We start from the raw sequence: 21,797 nt of genomic DNA, 5'->3' as shown, positions 1-21,797 counted from the left end.
TCCAGAAACCATAGAATATATTACTGTAGAGGATACGATAATGCTTTGGGTTTTAAATAATAGCTGATAACAGCTACTAAGTGACAGCTAAGCACTCTCACTCAAATGAGTTTACTTTTCTGTGCTAGCTTTCAGTAGTTTGTAGTATGTTGGATGAAATATGCACTCAAACCCTTGTAGTTCATTTCTGGACACTGACCCTGACCCAGCAGTTCAGTGACCGCTATGAGTGAGCAAGCAAGGAGAAATGGAAGAGAGCAACTGTGGATATATGTGGAGATTCAGGTTTTTATAAGGTGTGGGTGTGACTGTGTGTAGATCGCTTGTGGTGGAGGGGTTGGGAGGGTCTTTAATCGACTTGGGAAGTGTGTGTTCATGTGCAGGATTAATTATGCACAGATTTGTCCCACTGTGGAGGTATAACAGCCTATAAAACCTCTATGACTAAATCCTGAATGTTCCCGGTAAATTCATTCTTTTTTGTATATATAGATTATAAGGTATATCAGATAGTCAGAAATAAAAAAAGCAACACGCATCTCACTCATGTTTCTCACTGACAAAATGTCTGAGTTCAGATGAGTAAGCAAATGAACATTTTTAAATTTCAGGAAGTAAAAAAAAAAAAAAAAAAAAATGGAGTATGCAAGCTGAAATGCTTACCATGACTGAAGCAATGAAACTGCGCTGTGAGCTGTCAAGCTGTAAATGATTCCCATGCTTAGACATGCCATTATGTATGTCTAGAAGCAACAATACTGCCTTAAAAATATTAAAACTAAGATGAACAAACTGTCATCAAATGAATGAAGCACCCACTCTGTCTTTACCCAATAGTATAAAACTAATATCTCTGGAGAACAGATTTTGGGTTTGTCGTGGATTTCTCCTTAAGGGATACATGCCAGGCATGGTTAGGTGATTAGTTTTGCTTGTTAAATTTTGTTTAATATATTTATCAATGATGGAGATTTAATCATCTTGCTAAGTTTAGAAAGAAGGAAGCAGCAGAAGGTGAGCTTAATCATGTCTCAATGCAGCAGTGACAGGAGACACTGCAAGGATTGGGAGAAGACAGACTGTGTAAAATATGATCTACCTGAAAGTCTGTGGACAGGTCCCTTCCCATAGTTCCAATGGGTGAGTCACGGGACATGGACGTGACGGTTGACAAAAAGCTGCTCGACTCGGTTAGATTAGGCATTGGCGAAAGATCATCGCTGCGGTCCCTCAGACCTTCGCCCAGGTGGTCCACTTTCTCTATGAAGGCATAAAGCTCAGCCCGGAATGTCCGCATGCGAGCATTGATGGCATCTAGCACCTGAGACTGAGAGTCAGGTTTGGGTTCCGTGGAGTCTCCGTCACCCCTGAAGTCAGAACCCTCGCCCACAGAGTCGGCTCCGGTCACAACAAGACATCCCTCGCAGATCAGGCTGTTTGTATCTGAGATGAGCCTCTCTACTGTCTTTCCCAGCCGTTCAGCCTCCCGTTTAATACCACCAAGCATCTCGCGATCCTCCCGTCTCCGCTTTATGAACTCCACCCCTCCAAGCTCAACAATATCTGACCCCTTTCCAGCACTCCCAAAACCTGAGGTGGCTGTCTTCTCAAACAGGTCCTCAGAGTCGCTCTCCCCACCCACTGGACCTTCTCGTTTGGGGTGGAGCAGTAAGAGCCGCCCTGTCTCATCTTCCTCTGCATCCCTGCGGCCAGCGTCGCTGTCGGCATCGCTATCACGAGGACTTGCAGAATGAAGGCCCAGATGTGAAGCCAGGTCACAGCGTTGCATGTTTGAAATCAGAACACGGTTCTCGTATTGTAGCTTCATCACCTTCCCACTCAGTTCGTTAATCTGCATCCGGGCGGTTTTCAGCTCCTCCTGTAGGGACACCATGCCACTCACTGACATGCTTGCGCCATTGTTTCCAGGCTTCAGCATAGCCAAAGCCCCTCCACCTTCTACCTCCATGGCCTCACCATCTGAAGGTCCAAATTTGAAGCGATTCAGCTCAGTGGTCAGCTGCTTGTTGCGGTCCTCGATCTCGGAAATGGAGCGCCGTAGCAGCTCAGCCTCCTCCTCCACAAACTGTAAGTGGCGTCGCAGTTCAGTGGCAGACTCTGGAGCATCTGCCCCAAATGGAGATGTAGGCACGCTGGAGAATGGTTCACGACCAAAGCAATCACGCTCATACTGGCAGCGCAGGTCCTCGTTCTCAGCCCGCAAGCCTCGGTTCTCTACTTCAAGCTCCACAATCTTTCGGCCCAGAATATTGGCCTCTTCCTCTACAAGCTTGAGACGTAGCCGGAGTTCGGCTTCACGTGTGCTGTGCGGCCCACCACCCGGTGCCTCGGTCAGGGGTAAAGGGCTGTCCACATCCCCATACACTGACTTGTACTTTTGCAGCTCTTGCTCCAGCTCATCCTTCTCTCGGCCTAGCTTGGCCATCTTCTTGCGCATCAGGGCAGATTCTTCTTTAGAGAACTGCAGCTGACATCTCAGGTCCGCACTGTCCTCCTGCACCGGAGAACATATATCAACGTGCATTTTGAATTGTATTTTAACATTTTCAATCATTTAATATCATATTGAATGCATTCCTATCTTACCCTACCGCATCATTTTGCTTTTTGAAAAGACAACAAACAAAATGTAGGGTTTTTTTTTTTTTTACATTACCATAGAGACCTCTTACTTCTATCCAGACCTCACCTATTTATCTCTAAAAACAGACTGTGGATGGTTTTGTCCTTTATTATATTAGGAAATGGTATGGTTAGTGTAAGTAAGGAATACACATTTACAGTTTTTATATCTAAATTTAATGTTTGAGTTTCTGTATCAGAATATAATGAGTGTCTAGGTTTGATCCAAACTAAATCCCAGCCCTCATGTAAAGATAGAAGTCTAGCATAACTGAAAGCGTAACTGCCTAGATAACAGTGACGTGGGTGCAAATATTCTTTGTCAGTTTCTCGATTTAATTTTTTAGCTGACAATCGATACTATATAATACTACGGTGTCAAACTGAAGACTAAACCATTCTGTTCAGAAAAGTAGCACAGTATTTCTCATCATTGTTACATCAGCTTCCACTGGGAGTTTCAGGATCATTCAAACACTGGTTTTACATTTATTGTATAATTCATTTATACAGGTCGTCAGTTACACATAACAGCATTTTATCTTTGTCCATATAGTGTGTATGTAAAAAAAAGTAAGAGAATGTTAGAATGTGAAAATGTCTGTGTGTGGTTTCATAACACAAACCTGAGAAAGAGATTTCTTGTCCTTGAATGTTTCTCGACTCCCTCGTCTCCTTATTGCCATCTGAAAAAGAATGCAGAAATAGATATAAGATGTAAGACCTCTCTAGTGTTCATTTTTTAATTAGAACACAATGCTGGTCCATAAAATGCATCTCGTAATACACCACAGTGTTGCTGAACTGTCCATTCTGACCGGTCATTTTTTAAACAGTATTTTAGCTGAAAGGTTTATATTAATGCCCCTTTTTTTGGATATGGTATAGTATCTATAGTGACTTACACAGGGATCCAAACGGATTCAAAAAGGGGGGAAATATGATGGTTGATATGGTGAAGCTTACTGTGAGATGTTATTAAAGAATGACAGGTTAAACTTTTTAACCGGCTTACAGTTAATACAAATAATTGTCTTCATCTGACAGCCGCAAAGAAAAAAACTCCTGCCATAAACGTGAAATAAAACGCTTCCTACAGAATGCGTCATATCACCATTTTTCTTTGCTAAATAACAGCACATTTTCAAATATGTTTATTTTTAGCCGTAGATTATATGATGTGTCCACCATACAAGTCCCTGTGAGTGAGCTTGTACTACAGAAACAATAACGTATTAGAATGAGTGCATTAAAATGAAACTGAATTGCAGCCAGAACTACTTTCAAAGCTGCTATTAAAGAAAATTGCTAAGGTGTTGATTGCTTCAATTTGAGAATTTACAATATTATGAGAGAGAGAGAGAGAGAGAGAGAAATGCAGACAGAGAGAGAGAAAGCGAGAGCAATGAGTTTATCTGATTCCTAAGCAACGTTAGTGCCACTGTGGTTATTTAAAGTTCTCTGATGTTCCCTCCTGCACTGGAGCCTTTTTTTGGAAGCCCATCTTGCTGATGCGCCTGATCAGAGCTAACTGATGTTTAACGTAACCCTCAATCCAGACCCGCTTATTCCGGGTTTAAATAGCACACTGCTAATGCCTACTAGCTCCTGAGTCATTTATGACCCGGCAGATGGAAAGTGTGTGAAAGAGCAAAGAGCACAGCGATTATTCATCTTACATTTTGCCAGAGAAAACGAAAACAAGGGACAGAGATGTGGCCCACCTAGATACGGCACCAAAACACGAGAAACACATGAAAAAACTGATGTCATTTCTTATGCTGCAACAGGCTGGGGTGAATATAAGTTCCTGTGTCACACTATAACAATTGTCAGCTGTGTCCTGTTTTGATTTTTTACAGATTTCACAAGAGAATGTTTTTACATGATTTTGAACTATAGGCATGATTTGGGTCTCCAAACTCGATATAATCTATATTGCTTAATTACTGCTTCAGCTATCTAAACTATTTTTAGCTAAACAATTCTAAAAATTCTAGTTTTTAAAAGAAAATCAGAACAGAAGACAGAAGAGTTGGAAGAAAACAACAGAAGAGCTTGAGCACATTTGAGTAGAGCACAGCTACATATTACTACTGTTATAATTATGCAGCCTGTAATTACTACTATGTTCTAATTGCATGTTGTGTAATTACTACTGTTATAATTGTGCATTCTGTAATTACTACTATGTTATCATTACATGTTGTGTAATTACTATGTTATAATTGCATATTGTGTAGTTACTATGTACTAATTGCATGTTGTGTAATTACTACTGTAATAATTGCATATTGTGTAGTTACTATGTTATAATTGTGCATTCTGTAATTACTATGTTATCGTTACATGTTGTGTAATTACTATGTTCTAATTACATGTTGTGTAATTACTACTATGTTATAATTGCATGTTGTGGAATTACTACTATGTTATAATTGCATGTTGTGTAATTACTACTATGTTATAATTACATGTGTAATTTCTAATATTATTGCATGGTGTGTAATTACTACTATGTTATAATTACATGTGTAATTACTACTATGATATAATTGCATGTTGTGTAATTACTACTATGATATAATTGCATGTTGTGTAATTACTACTATGATATAATTACATGTTGTGTAATTACTACTATGATATAATTACATGTTGTGTAATTACTACTATGTTATAATTACATGTTGTGTAATTACTACTATGATATAATTGCATGTTGTGTAATTACTAATGTTATTATTGCATGTTGTGTAATTACTATGTTATAATTGTGCAGTCTGTAATTACTACTATGTTATAATTACATGTTGTGTAATTACTAATGTTATTATTGCATGTTGTGTGATTACTATGTTATAATTTGTTAATGTTAAATTTATAATTTGTTAGTTATATTTACATGTGTAATTACTACTATGTTATATTTACATGTGTAATTACTACTATGTTATATTTACATGTGTAATTACTATTATGTTACAATTACATGTGTAATTACTACTATGTTATAATTATGCAGTCTATAATTACTACCATGTTATCATTACATGTGTAATTACTACTGTTATAATTACATGTTGTGTAATTACTACTATGTTATAATTGTGTGGCTTAAATTATTACAATGATATAATTATGTAGCCTGTAATTATTGCAGTGTTATAACTGCATGCTGTATAATTACTACACTGTTATAATTATGTAGCCTGTAATTACTTTTATAACTGCATGGCATGTAATGACTACTATGTTATAATTGCATTGATACGGCTATATAGATACTACTACTATGTTAGAATTCCATTGATACTGCTTTTCTTACCATGGTTTTCTCACTGAAAGCCTTGTACACGGAGTCTGAAATGGTGTGAATTAGACAGACTGTTGCTTGCACTACACCCACGTGTCGCAAACGTGTCTGATCCGGTGTGAATTCTATGCGAGAGTGGTCTCTGGCTACATTCCAGAAGGTTTATCATTTTTACTGAATACATGCCCACATTCATAAACATGTTAAATCATCTGTTTGTCCTCTCTATTTACAAATGAAGTTCAGAAAAGTTTCCTTTACACAACGGTTAAAAATTAAGACCTGTTATAAACTGTTAGATGATTAAGTGTAAAAAAAAAAGTCTATTTTAAATGACATTTGATTTTAATGACTATCGAGGTAAAAAATAGCCTAGTCCAAGACATGTAGACGGAAATATTTTGATACTGTAATTCCCCAACTTCTGCTTCTGTGGTGTGTGTGTGTGTGTGTGTGTGTGCGCGTGTGTGAACCCAGAAACTGTAGTTTCTGTAGTTCACACACACACACACAGATAATGATTTACAATGGAATGCGGAACACACACACATGCACACAAACACAAAAACAAAGGAGAATTTCTGCACAAATGCACACACAAATGCACACACACACACACACAAACATTGTGTAATGTTCCTGATATGGATCTGCTTTCTGCTGCAAGAGATTTTCACACACATAGTTTCCTTCATAAACATATCATTGAACATGTGCATGAAGGAAACAGGACTTCATTCAGTAGTAAAATAAAAACAAGACAGCGAACTAGATACAACTGGGAAAAATAGTGGAGGTGAAAAATATTTGTTTTGCTGTGACACATAAGCAGATCTTGCCAACCCGGATGCAAATATTCACCGCCTCTCATTTAATACTTGGCACTTTGGCAGAAAAAAAAAAAATTAAATCCATGTTATAACACTACAATAAGCAGAAAAGTTCAAGGGGGATGAATACGTACGCGAGTCACTGTAATGTTACTGCAGAAAATCAAGAGCACAATAGTTTAAGGTGGGAGTGAAATTCTGCATGAGCTTCTTACAAAAAGGAATCCTGCTCTGCTCTTGACTTTTAGCAGTCACAGCCTTCAAAAGACTTTCTTAATGCAGGATGGAAATGTGCATACTTAATTTTTTTCAAAGGTAGGGAAGATTTTATAGTCAAACGATGCTAGAAAATATCTTAAAAGTACATCAAAGTAAGTGTGGAAGCGCTTTAGGCAAAGTATAAGCGACAAACATATCGTGTTACGGCGTTGGAAATTTTTTATAAATACCCAAGACTTTCTCATGTCTGACTCATGCCAAGACCTTCCCATCTAAGGATACTTAATGAGTCTTAAGTTACATTTTAGGTTACTCAGCTTTTCTTGAAAAACGTATAAAATGTGTGAAAGGAATGTAGACATTTAGGTATCAATAATGTGGTCTGTTTTTCTGACTTGTTATGGCATCGTATTGACAGCTTATAATAACGTGACTGGCTCAAAACTGTAGCTAATGAGGCTGTCAAGCGTCTGCCAGTATGCATGCAGGGAGATGCTGATAGAATTCATCTATCTCTCAATCACAGCTCAGTGAAGACGGCGTGACTGCGTCTACACTGCTGATGAGATCATGAGGGAAAGGAGTGTGAGGAGAATTTCAGAATGGGAAAGACAAAACAAGGGTGGAGAGAAGAGAAGGGCATCTGCTATAACACAAACCCGCAGAAGGATGAGATAACCACAGGCTGCTTTGCTAATTACACTGCTCGGTCATGTCCCAAATCATTGCCATGAGACGTCGACTCTCCCACATATAACCTCAACATAGTGAAACGTCTCTGGAAAGTTTTATACAGATTTTTTATAGAGAAACTATAGTTAAGAAGCTGAAATGTGTCAAAAGTTTCCTTGCCAATTCCTTTTAAACTAAACCTGATAACCTGGACTAAAAAAAAAAAATAAAAGATGATGATCTGAAGAACCCTCGATCACACTGCTTTTCACTATCCCAGAGTTCTTCACTGTATTCCACTGACAGACGTAGCAGCCTGATGTTAGTCTATCAAGGTTCTAAATCAAATGTCTACCCGAGGGCCACCTTGGCTGGATTTACTGATGCCATGTGCACTTGCCTGAGGCAGATTGTCACTCACTGAATTGTCTGAAAGAGTCATTATGCAAGGCCATAACCAAAGCAGATTAGCAACACTATCTGTCAGATTCGCAGCAGCATGGTCTTACCCTATCCATCAATTTCAAATATGTTGAAACCATTTCAAATGAACAGATTTACAAGAATGTAAATTTGAGTTCCCATGGTGCAACAGGCATCTCAGGCTGGAAGAGTCCAAGAGCACATAATTGCCCCTGGTCTTTGGGTTGGAAGGAAGGCAATATTTTCTCCCCTGTCAAACTAAGTGAGAGTTTGTGTATATTTAACTGCCTTACTTTGCTGCTTGAGCGGCAGCTTGAAAATATTAGCAGCATTGGGAGCACTACAGATTTAGAAAAAATATCCTCAAGAGTTCTCTGGATAGCTAATGGTTTCAGGCTTCTGAATTGCTTATGATTTGATAACGTAACACTCTGTTGTAGCTTCGCTCTACCCCACTGATTAATATATAAACCCAGCAGGTCTTTAGAATGAACCTTTTTAAAGAGATTTTATTTGTCACATACAGAGTTAAATACAGTATACAACTTGCAGTGAAATGAAAACCTGGCCTCCTCCTTAGACTGTACATATAAATGAACGAAATTTTAACAAATGATGTTAAAAAAGAAATAAATAGAAATAGTAAGAAAGGTAGTGGTTTCAGATCCCACCACTGCCAAGCTGCTACTGCTGTTCATCGAGCAAGGCCCCTAACCCTCAACTGTTACATGTAGTAACAGTACTGTTACTGTTAATACATGTAACAGTTGAGGGTTAGGGGCCTTGTGGAACCTCAGCATACGAATTTAATTGAGGCAAAAATTTGTATTGTGAAGAATGATAAGAAATAATCTAAAAACCCAGATAATACGTTCCAGCCACCCAAAAATGTTAACAATGTTACCAATACAAAGCGTATGTAAACTGTACGGCTGCTTACAAAGAACTGACCCAAGCATTTCATGTCAAGGGTCCTCACAGGAAGCCATGCCACCAAGCTTGGGCTAAAAACAGAACACCACCCACACCACCAATCTGTCAACAAAGAAAAAAATCACCTAGCTTTTGAACGCATTCTGAAGGTAACGTTGATATCATGTGTTGAATCTTTCGAAAAAACTTTCAATGTAAAATTCGCAAACTCGCTTCAGTTGGCATTACTTGGCTGACACACGTTCTGAACGGCTCAAGGACGTACACACGACTTGGCAGGCGTTCGGTTAAGTTCGTTCGTATGCTGAAAATGCTTCATATGCCAATGCAAATTTCTTGCAAAATTTCAATTCTAAATGCGAAAGTTCATGAGGAAGGGCATTCGTATGCTGAGGTTCCACTGTACCTTATAAGTGTGTGTAAAATTTGGTGGTTATATCAGTCTAATTTTTCCACATACTGGAATGATGTTAGGATGATTAGGCAGGAGGTTTACCGCAGCCATGATAGGCTTAGCGAGGATAATATTATACACAAAAGAGAGACCGTTACACACTCTGCATCTGACGCATACATAAGCCTATTTAATGGTGACACAAAGCACGTCACCTCCAGAGCTTCTACACATTCTCTGTCTCTCTCTCTCTCGTTCTGAAGCAGAATCAAATTGATGCTCCATCTGGGCTGCACCACATTTCAGACATGAATTCTAGATCAGCGCTGGTCTTTTCATTCCAAATTCAGGCCTGGGGTTGGATCTTCCGCGGGGAGGCTTTGAAAAGGGCGGCAGCGGCGCATTTCCCTATTTTCTTCACCCAATACTTTTCAATGTGGTTAGTAATGAAGGTTCACAAAAGGAGAATTAGCTATTCAAATGCAGTGGAATGTGTCTTCGTCTCAGTGGTTTAAATCCTGCCCTTTCAGTCCTTCTCTGCTCTTGTCACCACTGTCGGGGGGAAAAAATGATCTATTTCTTTCTTATGCGAGTGGACACACTGAAAAGCTGCACTCTTCACAAATCTATTCTCACATCAGCAGACAAGTATGAAATGTACCAATATGGTCAAAATGGTCTTTTTAAAGAGACAACATGTCGTAAGAGCCCAATGATGGATAGAAGTTGAAATCAGACATGGCTCTGAAACGAAAAGTTTTACAAACAGATCAAACACCTGAAGAACTCAGTTTTTATTATTCAGTCCAATTCCTTTGAACTGACTTCAGTTTGATGCAAAGAATCAAAGACAGGGGTAGAGGTGTGAGCAGGAGCCACACCTGATTCCACCTGTTTAGTTGATCCTGGCTTTCAAAAGACTCATGTCTGGCTTCTGCTTGGTTGGAATGAAAACCTGCAGCCACACTGGCCCTTTCCAGATAAGACTGGACATCCCTAGGCTGGAGGGAGCAGGTGGTAAACCTTGAAGACGTGCATTAGCATCGAAGTGTATAAGGAGTATAAGGTGCTCACATAAAGCTGTGAATCTTAACAATGCTTCAGGAACAGCTTTAATGCACTGAGTTTAAGCTCTTTTATTAAAGTAATATGTATTTCAGGAAACAGAAAAATATCACAGTCAGGTGCAAACAGAAATAATGACTGAGTGGGCAGGATTGCACAGACTTTCTGCCCTATAGTAATGTTTCCAGTTTAGAAACCTTTAGGAACTTGTGGTGTTTTTCAGGAATTTAGGAATATGAACTGATTTCCAACCAGGAAATATTGTGATTCTTGGGTTTTAGCTCTGGGGCACCACGGTGGCTTAGTGGTCAGCACTGTTGCGTCACAGCAAGAAGGTCCTGGGTTCGAATCCCGGGTTTGAACAGGCAGGGGCCTTTCTGTGTGGAGTTTGCATGTTTCCTGCGTGGGTACTCTGGTTTGTACATGTACATTAGGTTGATTGGTAATTCTAAATTGCCCATAGATGTGAGTGTGTGGTTGTTCGTCTATATGTGGCCCTGTGATGGACTGGTGACCTGTCCAGGGTGTACCCCTGCCTTTCTCCCTATGTGTGCTGGGATAGGCTCCAGCAGACCCCCGTGACCCTAATTAGGAATAAAGCGGGTATAGACGATGGATGGATTGGTCTTAGCTCTTTTTAAGTTAAAGTCCTTTTCAGCAAACTGGAAATTGTTAGATTTGAGTTAGCTGTACTGAAATTTGCTGGTCAGAAAGTATCACAGACTGACCAGAATTCTTATTCAGCATCCATGTGCATAGACACCAGTCTGTTTTTAGACATTCATCTAGAAAAACCTGAAACTGCATATTCATCGAGGCAAAACAGAACACTGTGTGCTATTTTTCTCATTTGCAACATGCAATCCTCCACAGACACAGACATTTAGACCTTATTATTAAATCCGCTTACTCATTTTTTTTTTTAGTGTTATCAAGTTTGTACGTGTTTATCATCCAGAAACCTTCAGGGCCTCAGTGGATTGCTCTCATTCAGACAGACTCTGACACTAATTAAAGTTGACTAAACCAAATATCCTTCACTGGCCCAAAACCAATGTGTCTCATGCTCTAGTGACCTTTGCCTACAATCATTAAAATGAAAGGCAGCCATGAACTCTGGGAAAACTTTTGATGCTTTGTGTTTAATAGTGGCTCGAACAAAGTGAAAAATGACCTAGAATATCTCACATAGTGACTATGTTTTGTCATCTCCTTACCTTTTTATCCAACAATCCAATCTAGACGCGAGAGTAAATAAAATCTCGGAAGTAGATTTATCAAACATATTCATACATTTGCCATTAAAAGCATGTGACTCAAACACTTTAACTTACTAATCAGACTGGTTGTATCTCAGATATTCATAGTTATCATAATAAGTCACATAATTTCTAATGTCTTAGGATTTAAACTTATTATCTGCATTATAAAAATGGCTTTATGATATTGCAGTCGGATAGCACTACACTATACGACTCTGTAGAAAGATCTCTGAGGCCTGATTATCCATGCCTGAACCCTCTAATCTCCAGAAGCAGTGATCCATCACTCATGGACTGTTTACTACTGTGTTAGAGGATAGAGGACTCCAGTAAGGTCCAAAGATGAAATAAAATAAATTTAAATAAAATTAAATAAAATTATTAAATAAAATGTACACACACTTTACTCAATCACTTATTAAGGCCATGTGTACACTTGTACATTCATGCAATTATTCAGCCAGGATCAGCCAATCCTGTGGCTGTAGTGCTGTAGATAGAGAATAATAAGTAGAGAATAAATTTCAGTTTAATGTTCACATCCAATCTTCTTACCCAGCATCCATCTTCATAGACACCAGTCTGTCTTCGGATGTTTATGTAGTAACACCTGAAACTAGACACCATGTGCTATTTTTCTCATTCACACAATCCTCCATAGACACAGACACTTAGACCCTAGAATTAAATCAGCTTACACATTGTTTAGTGTTATCAACTTTGTACGTGTTTAATATGCAGAAACCTTCAGGGCCTCAGTGGATTTCTCTCATTCAGACAGACAGGCAATTAAATTTGACTAAATCAGTTATCTGAGTCTAACTTCAGAATGGGGGAAACGTGATTTCAGTGACTTAGAAAGTGGCATGGTTGTTTCTGCCACTTGGGCTGGAAACTGTTGATTTGGGATTTTACACATAACAAATTTGTAGAGTTTACATAGAATGATGTGAAAACAAATCACATCTTGTGAGCGTCAGTTCTGCAGATTTGAGAGAGGCCTGACAGGTTTGAGCTGATAGGAAGGCTAATACAACTGAAATAACCACTCTTTATGACCGTGGTGAGCTGAAAAGCATCTCAAAATAATCAGTGAGTCGGATGCATCACATCAGAAGACCACTCTGGGTTCCACTCCTGTCAGCCAAAAATATTAATCTGGGGCTAGAGCGGGCACAGAGGCATCAAAACTTGACAGATGAAGATGGAAAAAATGACTAAAAAAAAGTCTAAACTTTTTTAAACTTGATACACCTTTCATAAGAAGTGCCTCCATTTCGTGTTCTTACCATGAAGATTTATTTTTAATTCATTTTAATAGCTCGTCTTGTGCTATGTCTAAAGTGACCTACTCTGTATTATATACAAACTGCATTATGGGTACTCAGCATCCCCTCAGCATCATCATCATGTAGAGACTAACTTACTGCAGTGAGAACATGATTTATAAAAATCTAGTACACTGTTTAATGAACCAAGTATGACTTTGTGCATAACGGTCTTGTTTGTGTCGTCTGGGTCTAAATAAGCTGCTGCCCAGCATTCAGATTTTCTAATAAATACTCAAATATGGAGTGACCGAGCATCTTCGTCTCCTGTCTCATTTTCTTTCCCTTTCTTTTTCTCTGAAGCTAAGGGGCCCACTGCTGTCTCTGAAAGTGCGACTCTTCGTTCTCATCATAGCATAAAGAGACCACACACAAAGAAAGCCTTACTGAGACACAGAACGCCTTTCACCCCAACACAACAAAAGCACCCGGCTCACCCTGCATGGGCACGGCATGCCCAAAAATACAACCCACCCCTCCTCTCACTGTCTTTCTCTCCCTTACATTCTCACACTTTTTATTTCTGCCTTTTTTTTCCTGTTGGCAGTGCTCAGCAAACAGCTGCCCGACTACTAGGCAAAAATGTGAGAAGATTTGGAACACAGTTAGTGGGATTTGGTGAGTAGATTTAGATCAGACACTAATGTAAAGATCTCTGTATTTTAATTTTAACAGATTAAACAATTAACAGTCTCTGAGCTACTCTTTCGTGCCATTACCGGACTATAATTAGATGCAGTACCCTTCGGATATAATGCATAATATATACAATAAATTAGTCGCCGTTTAAACTTAATGAAAATGTCATACAGTATAAAGGCCAAACTCTTGCTCTGATATATTTCATAAAATTTTTTAAGATCCTTTCTTCCAGCTGTTAACATACAGTACAGTACGTCTTGTCTATGCTCTGTTTGCATCTAGCTGCACACTGTGCACATTACGTGGCTAAGACAAACTTCTGTCCTAGCTCTGTGGTGTTGTTTGTTGTTTAGTATTGAACTTGTTGTTGTATGTTTATGTAGCACCAGGTCCTGGAGAAACGTTGTTTCATTTCACTATGTACTGCGCCAGCTATATGTGGTTGAAATGACAATAAAAGCTTCTTGAATCTTGAATCTTGAGTATTAGCAGATAAATGGATTATTAAAGATGCAGCTTGTTATCTTTAAAATCATTAAAGACTGATATTAATCATTATTTCATCATTAAGGTTAATGTAGGTATTACAATATTGCCATTCAGTGAATCTTACTAGTTTGCTTTTGTTGATTTTTTTTTCTGGCCCTGAAATGAGCTCAGCCTTTTTTTTCCCTTAAAAGGCAATTCACATGGCACAGTTAGTGTCATGAAGAAGAGATGGAGAGGGGCAACGGCTTGTAAGTACTTTAAAAAAAAACAGGGCACCATATGAGGGAGCGTTCTGATCAAATTATCACCGCCATACATCATGTGAGAACCTATTAATAGGTAATCAATAAAAGAAAAAGGAAAAAACCTTAACCCGGGTCATACATCCAGAGAGAGAGAGAGAGAGAGAGAGAGAGAGAGAGAGAGAGAGAGAGCTCTAAGCTCATTATCACAGCATTCGACAGGAAGTACATTTTAATTCATTTCCTGAAACCAGTCCTGATAACGACTGAAGGACCACTTGTGTTTTGGATCAGCTAATGCACATCGTTAACCCACAGCTAAAAGATGACAGAATACATAGAGATCATCAGAACCTTTATTTCCCACCATGTGTTTGCACAATGACCTGCTATCTCAATTAAGTATAGATATTGTTAACACTAAGTCTACACTGTCATTCATAGCAGGGGATTTCTACAATAAACCCATGGCTGCTTTCTGCAAGGTCCTTAACCCTGCTCAGCTGTATGCTTAAACTTCATTCTTATTATTATCCTGGGCCTTGATACAAATTACAAGGAGCATGACCCACTAATTAGAACTTTAACCTTTAACACAAAAGGATTAAGGGGTTCTGCAAAAGAAGAACTCCGAGTGCTTCTTGGTCAGATCCCTGGTTCGTGAGTCAGTACAGTACATCATGTTCGGGCACTGGTAAGGACTCTGGGTCACTTCACATTGAGATACTGATGACTCGATTTCTGGTGGCATGGAACATGCTCGCGTTGGCAAACAGTCACTAGCCTTTATCACCAACAGGCAGGAGAGATATCTTTATTATTTATTATGTTGTTTAAGGTACATTATGGGAAAATGATTTCTGTCATAGTAAGGATTCAAGCAGGATCGTAGGCTAGCTTTTTTGTTAGTCTTAAACAAACTGTATGCAGAATAACAAGCCACAATGGGCCACTAAATGTTGATTCAACCTCAGGCTTGACTTCATCATCACATAACCATTCACTGTAAAAGTTGTGAAGTGGCTAACTAGCTCAGCTAAACTTATCTAGCCTCATCTGTCAGCTTATAAAGTTTGGATCACTTGTTCAGAGTGTTAACTGAATATAGAACACTAATTATCGACTAACATTGGGTAGTTAACTTACTAAATCTAGGTAGCAACTGTATGTAGATGGCTAGCTAGTCACTAGGTGTAGAATGGCATGCAAGGATGGAAGCAGTGATTGGAGAACTAAAATTCAATAAGTTTTAGTAACGATGAAGCTATTTGGGCTGAGCAGCACACAATATCTCAGCAACAGAGCAAGCTAATATGCATAGACATTTAGCAAATTAGCAGCTGCACTGCATTTTAGGGGAAAAAAGCCACACATAGTAAGCGTTCCTATATTTTCTGAATATCTGTTCCCACACACAAGCGCCTTGCTAGCTAGCAAGATACGTTTACATTTAATAAATAAATTAGAAACGTTTTCCTTGCCTGAACAAGTAGAACCAACAAAACTTAGCACATCAAGAAACAACTTAGAAAAAACGGTGTTCTAGTACATGTAGTATGCTAAACGGGAGGGCTATTTTTTGTACACAGAGTTGAAAAGCACTGGGTCATTAAACAGGTAATGTATCCCCTAGCATTCTTACTAGTTTCAAATGAATGCCTGGGCAGTTTCTCCACTACACAGCAATAAATCAGTCATGTCGTCTTTCTCTCTTTCTCTTGCTCTCTTTTTTCACATACACCCAAACATGCAATGTCTCCCTCAGTCTTTCTGTCTGTATCACTCTCTATCTACGTTTCTCGCATTCTCTCGCTCTTGTCTGTTACTGATGATTCAACACACAGCAAGTGTGTGTTGTCACTCAGCAAGTGTGTGTTGTCACTCACAACAAGACTAAGGAAAGGAGAAGAATGAAGATGAGAAAACGAGAGAGAGCGAGAGAGAGATTAATGATGATGAGAATGATTAGCAAAAACACAGCATTGTGATCGTCTTTGCAGGCAACCTCGTGCATGTTAGTCAAACATGACACAGTAAAAGAGGTTTCATTTCTCCTAGCACAGTGTACACACACTCACTCGTCAGGAGAGAAGCTTCCCGGTGGCAGCACACTGAAGCTTTCTTTTCATTGGGCTAGCCTGTGGTGTGTTGCAGGGAGCACTGATCAATGAAGTGGATAGACACCAGACAGGGAGGCAGTAATCTCTACCAAGAAGGAATGAGTGCAGACTCTGAGCAGGCTTAATTTAATTGCGGTATAATTTGGAGTAGAAGTTCCAAGTGAAGTGGCTGGAAGAACATAGCAGGTCGAGAGCAAATCACCCGTAGCCTTTCTACTACTAACTCTTAACAGGATATACTAAATAATATACTACACGAATTCATTGTCTTGTTTTTCAGGGGTTGGGCTCGGCCTCTTAGTTCCAGTGAAAGGAACTCTTAATGCTTCAGACATACCAAGACATTTTGGACAATTTCATGCTCCCAACTTTGTGGGAACAGTTTGGGGATGACCCCTTCCTGTTCCAACATGACTGCACACCAGTGCACAAAGCAAGGTCATGGATGAGCGAGTTTGGTGTGGAGGAACTTGACTGGCCTGCACAGAGTCAACACCGGAATTCAATGATTTGGAGGGGTGTCCCAAAACCTTTGGCAGTATTGTGTATCTCTAATCCATGAATTCATTCTTAAGGGTAGACTAGCATTAAAAGGTCACCAAATAAGGGGCAGTTTGTATGTCCAAAAGCACTAATATGAATTTTGTTGTTCTATGAATAGTCCACTACTCTGGACTAGTTTTAATCCCTAGGGTCGCCTTTGGCTCCCTGTCCTTTATGGGCCCTTGGAACTCTCCCTACCTTGCCCCCTTTACAGCTCACATGGATCTAGTGGATCTAACAGATCTGAAAACACAACCTCATTCTTGTTTTTAATAGATTTCATACTATAATTACTACCACTATCACTACTACAGCCAACTTTTCAATAAAAAGATTTTTTTTCTTTCCGTAAAGAGGTGTACAGATAAGCTTTAGTGTGCCACTTACAGATTAGATTAATTAGAGAGATCAGATTGTTTTGTGATGCGGCTTTCATGCTGAGCAGGAGTATGTGGCGCTACGTGGAGTCTGAGAAAACAGAGGATGAGAAGCAAATATTCAGTTGCCCCAGATTTCAGGAACATATTTATGCTTCATGTGTTCACTAAAATCATGCCACTACGTGAAAATTGTCAATTCAAATATTTTAAGTGAAAAAAAGCTGGATTTATTTTTTCTTCTTTCTGTGAAGAGACGTAATTATTTTCTAATTGCTGTATTCTCCAAATTACAGAAAAGACACGGCACAGTTTACTGATAGTTCCTCTCTCTGGATGTAATGTCTGCTTAGTGGCCCTAAAATCTCAAGGCAGTGAGTGAATGGTGTATCACGTGCTTTATTAAAAAGAAATAGCAGGTATTTAAACATTCATTCAGCAATTCTAATGCAACAAGCTGTAATGTTTTTTCCGTAGCAAACACGAGTCTCTTGAGTCTTGTGTCACTTGTGTAATTGTACGAAGATAAGGGCTGTGTGCTGGTGTTGGGAGACGCAATGATTCGTCTAAGCTCTTAATCTCTGTCTGAGGGATGGCAGGATCACTGAGCTTTGTTTACTGTGAAGACTCAGTGGTGCAAATATCTGTCCTGATCACGCTAGGGACAAATAACAATGGGCACTTTTCTCTAATTTGGGGGCTGTGGTTCTCAAGAGAGTTGAGGGAGCGTGTGGTGTGTGTGTGTGGTGTGTGTGTGTGTGCTCATATGTGGGAGTGGCTTTTTGTGGCCCAGCTGGTTAATGAGAGGCTTGCCTTTTCCACCCTTTTCCCCCTCACACACAGATCTTTGGGATTGTGGGGTTCCCATTGTAAGTCAGTAATAAGGGGGCTGGGCGTCTAATCCGGCAGTCTGAAAGGTTCGGACATTGGACAGCTGGTACAGGAGATGAGTGTTTGTTTTTGAATATTCAGCACCACCCACTGATTGGTCTACACTGGCAGTCTGTTGCAACTCAGTGTAACCATTGTACAAGTTCCACTAACAAGGAAATATTAACAAAAAAATAAATAATGAATACAAAAAAAAAATATTTAAAAGTATTTTTCTACTAAAAGTATTTTAGAGACAATAATAATAATAATAATAATAATAATAACAAGAATAAAAAAATAATAATAATACTGTTTAAAATAATGAAGTGCAAAAATATGTGATCTTATTATATTTTCATGAAGCCTTTTTTCAATAATAGGATTTTCTACTATTTATATTTCAGATAAAAAAAAAAATTATACACCTTTGACCATTTCCTGTTTCCCTGTAAATATTTATAAATATAAAGTTACCCACATGGAAAATTCCTTTGTTTTTCATTCCCAATGCAGAAACCCAACAATGTTTTAATACAAAACAGTATTTTTCTGCCTCTTAATGACGTCACCTGTGGTGTGTAATTATATATATTTATTTTTGCTCATTCTCATGAAAGTTGCCTGTTGGTCTGGAATTGACTGTAAAACTACGAACAAACTGAATAATTAAAGCTGAAGAATGTCAGAGGAAATGTTATTTTCTCTCATCCGCCGTAAGACTGTAACTGGAGCTAACTGTAATCATATTCCTCTTCAAAAGTAACAACAGGATCAGCCTTTGCTGTTAAATACAAAACACCAGATCATAAGTCACAGTCATAACCCAGTTCAATTAACACAATGAATGGATAGCTCTTGTGTTGATTACAGCTCCCTGGTCCAGTTGGAGCCTTTCTTTTGCTACCAGGAACTAGTCCAGATGGTGGACTGCTAACCAGGGCCCTGGATGACATAATGAGGTTTTAAATGGATCTCTCAAAGGAACAGATCTCTCACACCCTCCAACACCATTTTACATAACACTGTAGTTTAGATTCACTCTGTGCCAAGAACAAAGACATGACACCATCTGACCAGATGTCACCTCTGCACTGATAGATGAGTAGAGATCCCAAGCTATAGCTCTATCTTTACTGTTATAGGAGTAACCTCAGTGTAAAGGAGTTCCTTCCAATAAAAAATGAAGACAGATGGTTGGAGTCAGACCTCCTCTGTGTGGAACAGAGGGAATGGTGCCACTTCGGATCAGTAAGTCAGAGCAGAGCAGCCATTTTGGACAACGACTGAGAATGTGAGGCTAATTTGAGCATTCTGGCTTTTTTAATATCCAGTGCAGTGTGACGTGTTGTTTTGTAGCAATTGAATTTCAAAGTGCTGAATGTCACCTTTAACTCAAGAAAAGCAAATATGTATGAGTGGAGGTCATAATTTTATCACTGTAGACAGTGCAGTAATATCTAATAAACAGGATTACAGCACTCAAACAAACAAGACGTACAGAAGAAGGACAAAATCTGACAGCAGCTGCAAGCAAACCCACATCATTAACCCAGGTACTTTCAACAATGTTAGGTTGAACAACCATCATATAAAATAAAATGAAACAACTACAAGGTTGTTTGTTCACCTCTGTGAAGTTTAATGTCCTTCCATGTTCTCTCCATCCATCCATCCGTAAATCTGTCCAATTCAAAAGTCTATATGATGATCCATTCATCAATCTATCCATGGCCTGAACTGGCCCATCGATCTACAGTGTTACATTGCAACGTCAATAGTCCACAATACAGTGACACTCAGTTTCCTGTCCTAATGGCAATGACATTTATTTTGTCCTCTTGTTGATGCACAGCTGAATTCAACACCCAGGATTTATGCACCACATCTAAAACAGACTCAACTATATGCGAGAACTAATCAATCAAAAACACACAGCTCAGCTCAGTTGCTTAGTGTGACATGATAAAAGGGTTCTTTGGTTAAGAAATATCACTGTCCAGGAGTCTCTTGTCAGAAAAAAGGTCAAATTCTCCCTGATGTTGTACAAGACAATCCTGCATAAAACAGCAAGGCCTACAACATAGTACAACCACTTTGATGGCGTAGATACCAGCCATTTGAGAATTGGTGGTAACTTCCACTGCAGTGCCCAGATAAAGTACTACAGGACCTCAAAACTCTGTTTCAAATTATCAATTGCTTGGGACTTCAGAGGCCTTCAGAGGTAGTGCTCAATGTGGGCACTGAAGTGGAAGTAACAACCAATTCCCTAATGACGCCATTACTGCTGACAACTATCCCTAAGCCTGGTCAAGACAACAAGCTCCAGCTGAATAGGCACAGTGCTACCTTTACTACAACTGGCATTATTTTGATATATACATGCTCACTGGCCATTTTTTAACTCTTATTCCCAGAGGATGAATAAATAGAATTTACACCTGATTTGTTGTGCACATGTTCAGCACATGTTCAGTGTTCTTTGTCACGTCACACTCCACATTGTAGACACTCTTGCAGCATTTCTGTTTTTTCCTAGCCTACTAGGGGCAAAAATATTCATACAAACGTTTTTCACACAAAGTAAATGCTGATATCAAATCCTTTTCCTTCTCTCTGAGACGCCCCATGTGTTTGTTCATAAGCATCTAAACTTTGAAGGTGTTTCTTCAACCACTAAAATTCAGTGTAAGGTTATCCAACAGAGGGAAAAACACACGTCTCACACTGACTCATTTTATGTCAAATACAAATAATTCATTTGTTTATACTGATTGAAAATGTTCAATTTTTTTTATTCTTAATCAATTTTTATACCTGCTGGCCAAAATGAAACTCCAATGTACAGGTAAAAAGGGTTAAGAACACCAGATTAATACTGATCCAGTTTGCTCTTACAGTTTGTAACAGCCTCCATAAGATTACACAATGTTTTGAAAAGTGTGAGCTTGCTTTGAGATTCTTGTCCATGTTCACACGATTGGAAGGCAACAATGCAGCGGATTTATCAGCTGCATGTTCATCACAAAGCTGTTCTATCGGATTCAGATCCTTGAAGCGTAAGGATTTGAGCGAGTTTGACAAAGGGCCAAATTGTGATGGCTAGACGACTGGATCAGAGCATCTCCAAAACTGCAGCTCTTGTGGGGTGTTCCCGGTCTGCAGTGGTCAATATCTATCAAAAGTGGTCCAATGAAAGGAACAGTGGTGAACCAGCGACAGGGTCATGGATGGCCAAGGCTCACTGATGGACGTGGGGAGTGAAGGCTGGTCCGTGTGATCCGATCCAACAGACGATCTACTGTTGCTCAAACTGCTGAAGAAGTTAATGCTGGTTCTGATAGAAAGGTGTCAGAATACACAGTGCATGAAGGGTCAGGGCTGTTTCGGCAGCAAAAGGAGAACCAACACAATATTAGGCATAAT

At 39.1% G+C, this 21,797-nt stretch overlaps 1 protein-coding gene across 9 annotated transcripts in view; it reads right to left on the bottom strand.

The window, feature by feature from the left end:
* Positions 1 to 21,797, bottom strand: part of LOC131370614 (microtubule cross-linking factor 1) — a 67,622-nt gene that overhangs the window by 29,167 nt on the left and 16,658 nt on the right. For all 9 annotated transcript variants that reach the window (XR_009207445.1, XR_009207444.1, XM_058417987.1 and 6 more), the window contains exons 4-5: positions 3,270 to 3,329; positions 1,100 to 2,515 (exon numbers count right to left, since the gene is read on the bottom strand). Coding sequence is in view for 7 of the 9 variants with exons in the window: in XM_058417987.1 (XP_058273970.1) it covers positions 1,100 to 2,515; positions 3,270 to 3,329 (1,476 nt within the window). In the remaining 2 variants the exon portion in view is untranslated. The remainder of the gene's footprint in view (positions 1 to 1,099; positions 2,516 to 3,269; positions 3,330 to 21,797) is intronic.

This window comes from Hemibagrus wyckioides, linkage group LG20, assembly GCF_019097595.1.
Source record: "Hemibagrus wyckioides isolate EC202008001 linkage group LG20, SWU_Hwy_1.0, whole genome shotgun sequence".
In the NCBI taxonomy this organism is placed as follows: Eukaryota; Metazoa; Chordata; class Actinopteri; order Siluriformes; family Bagridae; genus Hemibagrus; species Hemibagrus wyckioides.
The sequence above is the reverse complement of the archived record's forward strand: the minus strand, read 5'-3'. Positions and strand labels throughout refer to the sequence as shown.